Source organism: Ananas comosus, unplaced genomic scaffold (assembly GCF_001540865.1).
Source record: "Ananas comosus cultivar F153 unplaced genomic scaffold, ASM154086v1, whole genome shotgun sequence".
In the NCBI taxonomy this organism is placed as follows: domain Eukaryota; kingdom Viridiplantae; phylum Streptophyta; class Magnoliopsida; order Poales; family Bromeliaceae; genus Ananas; species Ananas comosus.
This window is the reverse complement of record NW_017891015.1, coordinates 12,574-24,761: the sequence shown is the minus strand read 5'-3', so window position 1 is coordinate 24,761 and position 12,188 is coordinate 12,574. Positions and strand designations below refer to the sequence as shown.

Here is a 12,188-nt window from a genome sequence, read left to right as displayed (position 1 = left end):
TGACCCCCTGGGAAGTTGGGGCATCACACCAGTAGAGAAGAGCAGTCCGCTCACAAGAACTCCTCCTCCAAAGGCCTATGTGATGCCGATGAAAGGCGCTGCTTTGGATACCTCAGGTGTGCGAGACGACTACGACTTCGACGATGACGAAAGCATAGCGCCATCGGTTGTAGAAGGGAGGTCGAAATCGTTTAAGGTTGAGGCCAAGATCGAGATCCTCAACTTCGACGGTGTTGTTGACGCTGAAAAGTTGGATGCCTGGCTTGACCAACTGGAGACGTACTTCGACATCTATACTATAGCAACGCGGAAAAGGTAACTTTCGTAAAACTAAAACTTTTAGGTCATGCATCGACTTGGTGGAAGGCCACTCTCCAAACTTCCGCCAACGAGGAGTTCATCTGGAGTCAGTTTAAACGACTGATTCGCTGGGAGTTCTACCCTATGGGATATAAAGAAGAGCATTGGAAGCGCTGGCATGTCCTGTGCCAAAGACGTGACCAGACAGTGCAGGACTACACGACTGACTTCCGGCACCAAGTCTTGGCAATTGGCATCTCCCTCGACGTTCCACAGGTTTTTCGTAAATACACTGTGGGCCTATAGAAGCGCATTAATAATGAGCTTCGTCTCTTCGGTGTTTGTGATATCACCTGGGCAAGCCAAACAACCATGGCGATTGAGCGGAAGAATAAACTATCTCGCGGGGAACATCCATCTAGATTGTAAAGTCACAGGATATGTCAAGAATTGATGATGGAAGCTCCATCCAAAAATGAGACCAAAGAAGAAGAACGATCGTGATAAACGCACAACGACAACGACAACGACATCGGAACGATCGAGAAGTGATGCTCCTATCTTAATCGGACGGATTTATCAAGCGAACACTAGCTTGTCTCTAATGGCTATGCCAAAGGGACAAGTCTGTGCCCATCAAATCTGACTGATAAGAGAGAGTTGTTCACTTTTCGAGTTCAAGTCAAAAAATAAGGTGATCGATGCCATTATCGATCTCGGCAGCCAAAAGAACCTGATCTCGAAGAACCTAGTTTAAAGGCTGGGTTTGTCGACTACACCACACCACACCCATATCCATTCGGGTGGATTAACAGCAACAACGAGATGAAGATCGATTGCCAGTGTAAGGTGATGTTTGCAGTGACCTGCATCTACATCGACGAAATGCTGTGCGAGGTTATGTCGTTGAATATTTGCAACCTCTTCTTCGGCAGTCCCTACCTATGGGATCGTGACGCTACCTTCTTCCATCGTCCTCAGCAAAAATTTTTGTTCACCACCAAGCCATTATCAACAACTATAGAACTAGTAACCGCTTGCCAGGCCAAGAGGATGATCAATGCCTATAAAAAATTTGTCGTACTGGTCATTCGACCAGTTATATCTGGGGAGGCAAACAACAACATATTAAGCCTAGCATGCAAGAAAAAAGTTGATGATGTAGCCAAACTGATCGGCGAGCATCAAGATCTGTTTCAAGAAGTACGAAGACTGCCACCAAAGTGAGCCGTGGAATATGAGATCCAATTGATCAGCGACGCTTCGTTACCGAATCTCGGCATGTGCCGAAACTCGGTAGTGGAGAATGGTGAGATAAAGCTACATGTGACTGAGTTACTCGAGAGTGGTGCTATGAAACTAAGTAGCTCCCCTTTTGGCTCCCCGATTGTGTTGGTGCCAAAGAAAGACGGCGGGTGGCGAATGTGTATCGACTACCGTGCATGGTACCCCTTACCACGGATTGATGATCTCTTGGACCAACTGAAGCATGCTCGCTACTTCACCAAACTAGACTTGAAGTCTAGCTATCATCAGGTTCCGATCCAAGAGGATGACACCTAGAAGACCGCATTCAAGACTCGACAAGAACTGTTTGAATGGCTCATCTTGCCATTCGGCCTTTGCAATGCACCAGCCACTTTTATGCGATTGATGAATGACATTCTACACCCCTTCCCTAATGACTTCGTGATCGTCTACCTCGATGACATCCTCATCTACAGTCGATCGTGGGAGGAGCATCTGGGCATGTCAAGAAGGTTTTCATGCTGCTCGAGGAACATGAACTCCGCTTAAACCCTATAAAGTGTAAGTACAGCAAGCAAGGCCTAGTGTATCTCGGGTTCGTGGTGGGCGGCGGCGAGCTACAAATCGACTCCGACAAGGTCAAGGCCACCAAGGAGTGGCCTAGGCCCAAAACTATGACGGAGGTGCGGAGCTTCATGGGCGCTCTCCTATATGTCCAAAAGTTTATCACGTACCTTTCTTTCCTTGCTGCCCCTCTACATGCACTTACTAAGGCCAACCAAAAGTTTGAATGAAGTTCGAAACATGAGAACACGTTTCGACTTTTGTAATGAAAGATATGTGAGGCGCCTATTCTTGCACTACCAAATCTGCAATGACCCTTTGAGTTGGAGGCAGACGCGTCAGGATATGCCATAGGGGCTATCTTGATGCAAGACGGTCGGCCAATCGCGTATTACTCCAAAATATTCCAGGGAGCTCAAAAGAACTACCCAACCTATGTCAAGGAACTTTTGGCACTATACAAGGCGGTGAAATATTGGGGGGTCTACCTCTTAGGAAAGGAGACAGTGGTGCATACAGATCACCGCCCACTTCAGTACCTCCAAACGCAATCAAAATTGTAGCAGGCGTGTCATGTGAAATGAATAACATACTTGCAACAGTTCAATGTAGTAATCAAGTACAAGAAAGGTTTTCACAACAAACTGGTTGATATGTTATCACAACCACCAGTGGCAGCACTTTGCTTGTCGATATTCATGCAAGTTCAGCTAGACTTTCATAAGTATGAAAGTTTATATGCAGAAGATTCGGATCTTCAAGGATAACTGGGGAAAATTAATTTCCTCACTTGCAGTTCTAGATCCAGCAGGTGCTGGTTTCTCTTAAAATTGGGAAGCCATGATCCGGGATAATCAAACCATCCGAATAAGTATCAACCATTGCGGATAAGGTAGAGGCCGTTCCAACTAATTTGGTTAGGATAAGGATCGAGGTGGTTCAAACTAATTCGGTTAGGATATGAATCGAAATGGTTCTAACTAGTTTGGTTAGGATAAGAATTGAGGTGGTTTTAAACTACTTCGATTAGGATAAGGATCGAGGTGGTTCTGAACTACTTCAGTTAGTATAAGGATCGAGGTAGTTCCAACTACTTCGGTTAGGATAAGGATAAAGTTATTATTTTTAAAATATTTTATTCTTATCTTCTTGTATGCCTGAAGGCTATAAATAGAGGCCCTACTGGTTCTTGTAAAGTCACTCCAGTTTAGAGATATTTAATATATAGACTCTTCCACATAAAAATATTATATTCTTTTCTTTTTTTTCTCTTTAATCTAGTTTTAGATATCTATCGGGGAGACGCTACGACATTGCTTCCTCTTCCGATGGATCAAACATCCATGCTTAGCTTATTCGATTGGCTAATGATTGCATCGCTATATAAGCACCCTACATGATGTATGTCATGATTTGTTGGTTGTGTGAGTGGAGATTGTTGGTTGTGGTAATGTAATAGGTAAGTACGCCATGTAAATATAGAGGAGACTTTCTCCATGTGGATAGAGAAATCTTTGTATTTGTAGCGGATCTATTCATGCCAATAGGCAAGGCTATATTTCAAAAAAAAAAGGACATTTTTCACTAACTCTGATTTATAAGCTATACCTTATTCTAAAAAGGTTTACCAAAAAGGCCTCAAGGTGTGACATTTGTGATCAGCTTCAAGGGTCTCATGTGTATTCTAAGATAGATCTTCAGTTCGTATATCACCAATTGAAGATCAAGCCGAAAGATGTGTATAAAACTGTGTTCTAATTGCAGTATATGCATTACGAATTCACAACAATATCATTTGGGCTCACTAATACCCTGACAATATTTATGGGCTTAATAAACCATACTTTTATGTCCTTTCTAGACCAGATTGTTGTAACATTTATTGACAACATCTTGATCTACTCCCAAAGTGCTAAGGGACACGAAGAGTATTTGAGATTACTATTGTAAGGTTTTCAGGAGACCAAGCTTTACACGGTTCGATAAATCCACTGTGATATCTTATNATACTTTTATGTCCTTTCTAGACCAGATTGTTGTAACATTTATTGACAACATCTTGATCTACTCCCAAAGTGCTAAGGGACACGAAGAGTATTTGAGATTACTATTGTAAGGTTTTCAGGAGACCAAGCTTTACACTAAGCTAAAGAAGTGTGACTTTTGGATCCACGTAGGGATGTAAAATAGGCCTAATGGCCCATGGGCCGCTTGGCCAGGCATGGCCTTAGGTCGGGCTGCAGCATAGCACGGGTTGTTGTAGCACCTATCCTGGCTCGGCTAGGCCCGACATTTCGTGCCATGCTGGGCCTCTCTCTTTGGGCCCAATAGCCCAGCATGACCACACCTGAAATGGGTATGGGCCATGTCAGGCCGAGAAAAGGCCTATAGCCTAGCACGACACAGCTCGCTTGGGTCGTGCCAACTAGGTCAGCATGGTTCAAACCCCAAGGCCAGGCAACTTGCCTTGGGTCATGGGGTCTGAGCTCGTGGGGATAAGGGCCGCGGGAGCACTCCCCCGAAGAGGTTTGTATTAGGCAGAGTGATTATGATCCTATAGACCAGACAATTTTGGTCCATTGGACCAAAACCCTCTCTTAATTTACTTTTTAAAAAATTAATAATAATTTATAAATTTTTCAAAAAATTAAATATTTATTATTTTATAATTATTTTTTAAAATTTTAATATTTTTAATCAAAATATTGATTTAAATAGAAATAATTTATTTATTATATTTTAAATTTTGTATATTTTAAAAAATATTAAAAATAAAAACTTTAAGGGGCCAGCCCAACACGATCCGTGTCTTTTGGGCTAGAGGGTCGCGCTAGGCTGGAGCTTGGTAGCTCCGGCCCAACACTACTTGGTCCACATTTAAAGCCAAGAAGGGTCGGGTCGGCCCCTAGCAGTTTTGGCCAAGGTAATGTAGGTTGTGTCGGCCCGGCACAGCCCGTATTAGAACCCTAGATCCATGAGGTCGCCTGTTTTACGTCACGTGATTTCAATAAGTGGATTATCAATGGACCCAAATAAAATTGAAGCTATTAAAGATTGGCCTTGACCGACAAATATAACTGAGGTACGTAGTTTTCTCAGTCTTGCGCAGATTATACTAGTGGTTCATGGAGGAATTTTTTAAGATCTCCGATCCACTATCGTGCCTTACCTGCAAGGGGACCAAGTTCATTTGGAGCAATGATCGATTGTGATCAAAACTTCAAAGAATTAAATGACAAATTGACCACAACTCCAGTTCTTGCCCTACCAGTTGCAAAGGAGAACTTCATGGTATTTAGTGATGCGTTGCAAAATAGTTTTGCATGCGTGCTGATGCAGCATGGGCAGGTCAATGCTTATTCCTGCCGTCAATTGAAGAATTATGAGCAAAATTATCCCACCCATAACTTGGACCTACTGGCAGTGATCTTTGCACTTATATTGTAGAGACCCTATTTGTATGGAGGACTTTGCGAGGTATATCAGACCATATGAGCTTAAAATATCTGTTTACTCATAAAGACTTGAATTTGAGATAGCGTAGGTGGTTAGAGCTGCTAAAAGACTACGACATAACTATCTTGTACCACCCCGGCAAAGAAAACGTGGTGGCTGATGCGCTCAGCAGAAAGTCTATGGAAAATCTCGCGATGATGATCATTGTAGCCTCAATTGCTTACGGAGATGCGACGATTTGATTTGGAGGTTATGGCTCCGGACACCCCCACGATGCTCATGACACTTGTGGTTCGACTAACCTTGTTGGAGAGAATTAAAAGAACTAGTCTTCAAATCAGGAACTCCGAAAGGTGCGGAGCAATATTGAGAGTGCGTGAACCGACAAGTTTAGTGTCGATTCAGAGGGCGCTCTTCGATTCCGAGGCAAATTACGTGTGCCTCGGGTTGAGAAAGTTTGTAGAAAAATACTAAGAGAAGCTCATCAATATCCCTACACTATTCATCCTATCGACACCAAAATGTACAAAAATCTAAAAAATGTATTATTGATGGCTGAAAATGAAGAGAGATATTGGGTGTTTTCTGACGCAATGTCTTGTATGCCAACAAATGGAAGCAGAACATCATCTTTCGATGGGAAAGCTTCAAAACTTGCCGAATCCTATGTGGAAGTGGGAGAATATCTTGATGGACTTCGTTGTGGAATTGGCTCAATCACAAGAAGGTCATGATGCAATCTATGTAGTGGTTGACCATTCCTCTTTTTTCATTGTTTTGGCTTAATATTAGTGTTACATTGGTTTTGTTTGATATAATCCAATAAAGCGCTTCCTAATTAATACACTAATTATGTAACACACTGGACCTTTGCAAATTGCGAGGTTCGAGTGTTTGGGTGTATTTCGAGCTTTTCCACACCTGGTGGAGGGTTGTAAAATGTTTCCCGACCCAAAAGTTCGAAATCTGGAACTTTGGTCAAGTCCTGAGAGTTTTTACTCTCGGGGACCGGTCCCTGGAAGGAGAGACCGGTTCCCCCAGTGAGCAGTGTTGAGGCAGCCTGAGGCAACCGGTCCCTGGCGGGCGAGACCGGTTCCCGAACGCGTCTTCGCAGTGAAAGACCGGTCCCGCGCAGGGAGAGACCGGTTCCCGAACGCTGGTTTTTCGGGTTCGCAGCGAGAGACCGGTCCCAGTTGGGGAGAGACCGGTCCCTCTGGGCGAAAACTGCCCAGTTCGGGCTGATGCAATATTGGTTTTTTTGAGGGGCCTCTTGGGATTTTGTTACAATAGAGGGTCTATATGACCCATTCCTTCACTCTTCTCCTCATTTCTCTCCTCTCAACCCTCTCTACACCCTTGATAGAGAAGAAGAAGAGGAAGGAGAAGGAGAAGAAGGAAGGAAGAAGAAGAAGATTGAGAGCTTTTGAGGACTTGGAGCATCTTCCTCATCCCCTCTTCTTCCTTGGCGCTTGAAGGCTTGGACTTGGAGCTTGCAAAGGAGAAGATCTTCACCCTTTGAGCTTGGATTGAAGCTTCTTTGAGGTTGGTAGCCCTTTCTCTCCATCTAGTCGTTGGATTTGAGATTTTTCTTGTGTTGAAACCCTAGAATGGGTATTAGGGTTTATTTTTTGGGGCTTTTTGATCTAGGGCTTTTGGGGCTAGATTGATTGGTTTAGAACCTCCCTAGGGCTTGGATTGGAAGGGTTCTAGCTCTCATTTGGAGCTTTGGAAGAGTTTCCTACTCTTGAGGTAAATTTTGGCCCTTTTGCTTCTAGATTAAGGTTTGATCTTATTTAATGGTCGTAATGCCCTCGTATCTCTTCGCTGATTACTTTTAGGGTATTTTGAGACTCGGGGACAACTTGGTTCGACGAGACGAGACCCTACGCGACGGTTCGGTGGGTTTGACCTAGCCACACAATGAGAAATTCTCATTTGTGCTTAATTAAGTGTTGTTAAATGAAAGAGCATGCATATTCTTGTTATATGTATTTATTGTGAATTTTAGAATGCTTAAAAGGCCTATGTTATATATGACGAAATTTTGGACCTCTATATAGTAGAGAGTAGCTTATTAGGCCATAGTTGCATTTAGCATTCTATATGAGATGTGGTACCATGCTTCTACAGTAAAATGGGTTCGGATGCATTTAAACCTAAGTTTACTTGTGACACGAAAAATTGACAATATTGTCATTTAGAAGCTACGTGAATTAGGGAGCTAATGTCATCAAGCGGCATTGAGCTCGGGACAGCGTGTGAACCTAGTGGGATTAGGGCCATTGAGGGATTTGGAAAACATGATTGAATCATTAAATTGCCTAAGTTGCATTAAGCACTAGCTAGCAAATGTGAAACTTCACATTGTGACTTGAAACTAATTCGGAGTATTAGTTGATGCTAGTACTATTACATGTTAGAGACATGTGGATGGTTACTTGAGACAGTGACCTTGCTTGTTACCATTTTGCTTAATTCCACATGCTGGTGAGAGGGTCTTCTTACCCCTACAAGACCGCACTGCGCGGAGTTAGCCTACGACTTTTGTTCGCTCTCCGTATGCGTATGAAGCCTACGTGGTCGAGTGGGACAGACACATTCCATGATTATGTGATTTGGGCTAACCCACAGCAAAACTTAGGCGGCGCAAGCTGGACACCTTTAGTTCCTAATTGAAATGGCAATCCGATACTGTCGAGAATGTAATAATCACTACTAAGATTAGGTAGTAGTTTATTACATTTATTATGCTTTAGCTAGTGTTGAACATGTAGTATACTTGACAGTTACGCTATTTCATCAATATGCTTGGTTGCCATGATAGAGCTTATACATCATGTATGATTAAAGGGTCTAATAAAACTATTTGCCATGTTACTCCTTATGATGGAAAGATGTACAACATTTATAATGTGGAGTGGCTTTTGACATCAGTGCTTATGATGGATTATAGTCACTACATTTTTACTTATTTCTCTCTTTCAGCAATTATTACATGCTTCCTTTTAAATTGCGCATTATGATAATCGTGCTTACCGCGACGTTGGCCTTATGAGGCATTGCGCTGAGGTCATAATCGTGGCCCACTGAACTATAAATTATATTTTCTCACCCGCTCTTTCTCGATGTTCTTCAAGAGCCTTCCACCAGGGTGAGGCAGGGACCGCGGGAAGTGAGTTGCTTCGAGCTAAGCTTCTCGAGGGACGATTCGCTAGTGCTAATCTCTTGTTGTGTTTTTTGGAGAGGTTGAGAGTTCTACCAGTGTATTCATGACCACCTATGTTTTGTATTAGTAGCCTGATACTGTATAACTTATGTTTACCTTTCATGGGTAGTTACATTCTATTACTATCGTGTAGATGTAGCAAACTTACTCGCTCTGATTCTATATTTAAGTCTTTCACTGTTCTACTGTTAGTCTGCTTGTCTTTACTTACCGCTTTATTGATAACGCCTTATATGTTGTAGGAGCATATGCGAGTCTGGTGCACCTACCGGGAGGCCTCCGCCGGTCCCGGCGTGACAGTCTGTCCACACTCGACTGCGCGCCTGTAGCCACCACGCACGAGCGAACATAAGTCGCGTAGGCTAACTCCGGAGTGCCGGCTTGTAGGGAGCGACCCTCACAAGCATGTGCGAATGAGCACAAATGGCAAGCAAGCAAAGTCCAAGTCTCAAATATCCAATCCTCATGTCTCTAACATGGTATGGTCACTAGCATTCCGAAGATCTAGTTTAAGTCACAATGTGAAGTTCCAACATTCTCTAGGTCTAGTGCCCCTTTATGACACTTAGACATTTAATGTTTAAGCATGTTCCACATTCCTCAATGGCCCTATCCACTAGGTTCACACATGTCCCGAGCTCAATGCCGCTTGATGACATTAGCTCTCTAGATCACATACCTTCTAAATGGCAATTTTGTCAACTTTCATGTCTCAAATGAACTTAGGTTTAAATGCATGATTCCAATCTCATTTACACTATAGGAGCATGAAACCACGTCTCATATAGAATGCTAAATGCAACTATAGGTCTACCAAGCTACTCTCTGCTACATAGAGGTCCAAAATTTCATCATATGTAACATAGGCCTTTTAAGCATTCTAAAATTCACAATAAATACATATAACAAGAATATGCATGCTTTTTCATTTAACGATACTTAATTAAGCACAAATGAGAATTTCTCATTGTGTGGCTAGGTCAAACCCACCGAACCGTCGCGTAGGGTCTCGATTCGCCGTACAAAGTTGTCCCCGAGTCTCAAAATACCCTAAAAGTATTGAGCGACAAGATACACGGGCATTACGATCATCTTATAATATCAAACATTAACCGAGAATCAAAAAGGGCCAAAACTCACCTCAAGAGTAAAAATCCTCTCCTAAGCTCCAAAGGGGAGCTAGAATCCTTCCAATCCAAGCCCAAGGAAGGTTCTAAACCAACTAATTTGGGTCCAAAAGCCCTAGATAGAAAATGCCCAAAAATAAGCCCTAAGTATCAAATCTAGGGTTTCATCTCAAAAACTTAGCAAAATATGGATCAAAAGCTCAAATCATGTTGCTAACCTCTCTAGGAGTCTCAACTTGGGCTCCAAACCAAATGGGGTGGAAGATCTTTCCTCCAACAAGCCTCTAACAAAGCTCCAAGTCCTCTCCAATGGTGGAAAAAGCCTCCAAGATGCAAAAGTAGCAAAAATGAGGCATAAAAGCCTTAAACACCAAATAAAATGGAAGGAAAGGGATGGAGGGCTCTCTTACCTTGATCTCCACCCTCCTCAGCTCAGGGAAGGCCCAAGGGGGCGTGGGTGGTAATATAGAAGTCCACAATTGCGAAAAACCCCCTGCAGTTCAAACTGCTCAGATTCTGTCAAAGTGTACCGGTACACGGGAAAGTGTACCGGTACACATCCTACGAAAATGCAAACCCGAGGCTCGGGTTTGAAATTCGCCACAAGTGTACCGGTACGACCATCAAAGGTGTACCGGTACAAAATGTGTACCGGTACAGCCATCGACCTGTCACCGGTTACACCACGTGCAGAATGCAATCCGAGGGTAGGCTAAGTCCAACTCTTTAGTGACCTTAGTGCTACATAAAATACTACAATTCTCGGGATACGAGCCATAGGTCGGAACACTGTCAACGACCCACCAGAAAGTCTGGAAAGACTCGGGACACTGTCCAAACACTCGAACCCCGCAATTTGCAAAAGTCCAGTGCGTCACAGTTGTGCTTACCGAAGCGACTAGGTCGCCCTTTATGTCTTAGCAATGTAATCCCATGTTGATGCATGTGCATGTAGACAAGGATAAGAAATGCATGATGAATGAGACGTTAAAATGCTAAATAGCAAGCATGATAAACATGACATGTAAATAATGTTAGCTAAAGCAAAGAATGCATAGTCGGCATTAAGGAATATGCTAGGAGAATATGCATATAAACTAGATAATAACTCTAGTGTGAGCTGAGATGATTGGACAACTAGGTTGTCAGATAGATCGAGTGGCATCTAACCTAGTGTTAAAGAACATAGGTTAACCAGTGAACCTAGAGTTGAACAATCTAGGTGTGTGGCATCGAACCTAGTGATAGTAAACCTAGGTCGAACTAGTAAACCTAGAAGTGGACCTCTAGGCAAGATGACAAGAACCTAGCAAGTGTATCTAGGTTAAGTGACATGGACATAGAACCTAGAGTATGGGAACCTAGGTTGACGAGTATAGTGGTATAGCCACTAGGATGAGCTAGGTCGAAAGTATAGGGTTTGCTATGGACCCTCGACCTGTGGAAAGTGGATTCCGGAATCCCAAGACTTGTGATGACCCTAGTAGAAGCTAGGGCGTTTGTGCGATGACTTCGCCGCCGAGCTTGGTACCAAGGGAGGATTGGGGGCGATCACATGGAGATCACCGCCCGGGGCTTGAACCATTGCCGTGCGTTTGTGCGACGATTTCGCCGCCAGGATGGTTGAGTCATTTGAGGATCAGACCGCCAGAGCAGACTGAATTCATGCTGGGTAAGTACGATACGGGTGCCTACAGGTGGCTGAGTCGGACATAGACCGTTGTTGGGTGTGGTGCGATCCGTTCGCCGCCAGACGGTGTGTCATGACTCGAGCTCACGCTGGGTAAGAGCAACGCGATCGCCACCAGATGGTCAAGTCATGCGACTTGAGCCGAGCTTAGCGTGTGCGACGACTTCGCCGCTAGGGGGCTGTGACAGAGAGAGGGCGGTAGGCTGATGAGCAGCCGGTGTGCGGGCTATCCGCGGATGATTGACTCGAAGCCAAGTCGGGTGGTTAGCTTCGATATGGTAGAGGAACCCTTACGAGCTAGAGATAGAGGCTTGAGCTAAGGTGATAGAGACCTTAGGAGCCAGGGAACTCGAGTGTGAACCTAAGGTAGTAGAAACCTTAGAGTAAAGACATGAGCTAAGAGTAGCCAGGTAAATGTAGAATCTAATGATCTACTAGTTGTTGCATAAAGTTGCATGATTTTCATATCGCACATCGTGAGACATGGCATGTATTTCAATTGAATAGATATCTGTTGTATATTGCTGAACTAACATGTTGAAGTGCCTCCTCGGACCTATCGGTCGAGCTTTTCCCT

General features: G+C 43.6%; 1 protein-coding gene across 1 annotated transcript; it reads left to right on the top strand.

Moving 5' to 3' along the window:
• The first annotated feature begins 1,581 nt into the window (after positions 1–1,581).
• On the top strand, positions 1,582–2,342 carry LOC109704544. The gene is made up of 2 exons (XM_020225290.1): positions 1,582–1,836; positions 2,025–2,342. The coding sequence occupies exons 1-2, from the start codon at positions 1,582–1,584 to the stop codon at positions 2,340–2,342; spliced, it is 573 nt and encodes a 190-aa protein (XP_020080879.1).
• Positions 2,343–12,188: the final 9,846 nt, after the last annotated feature.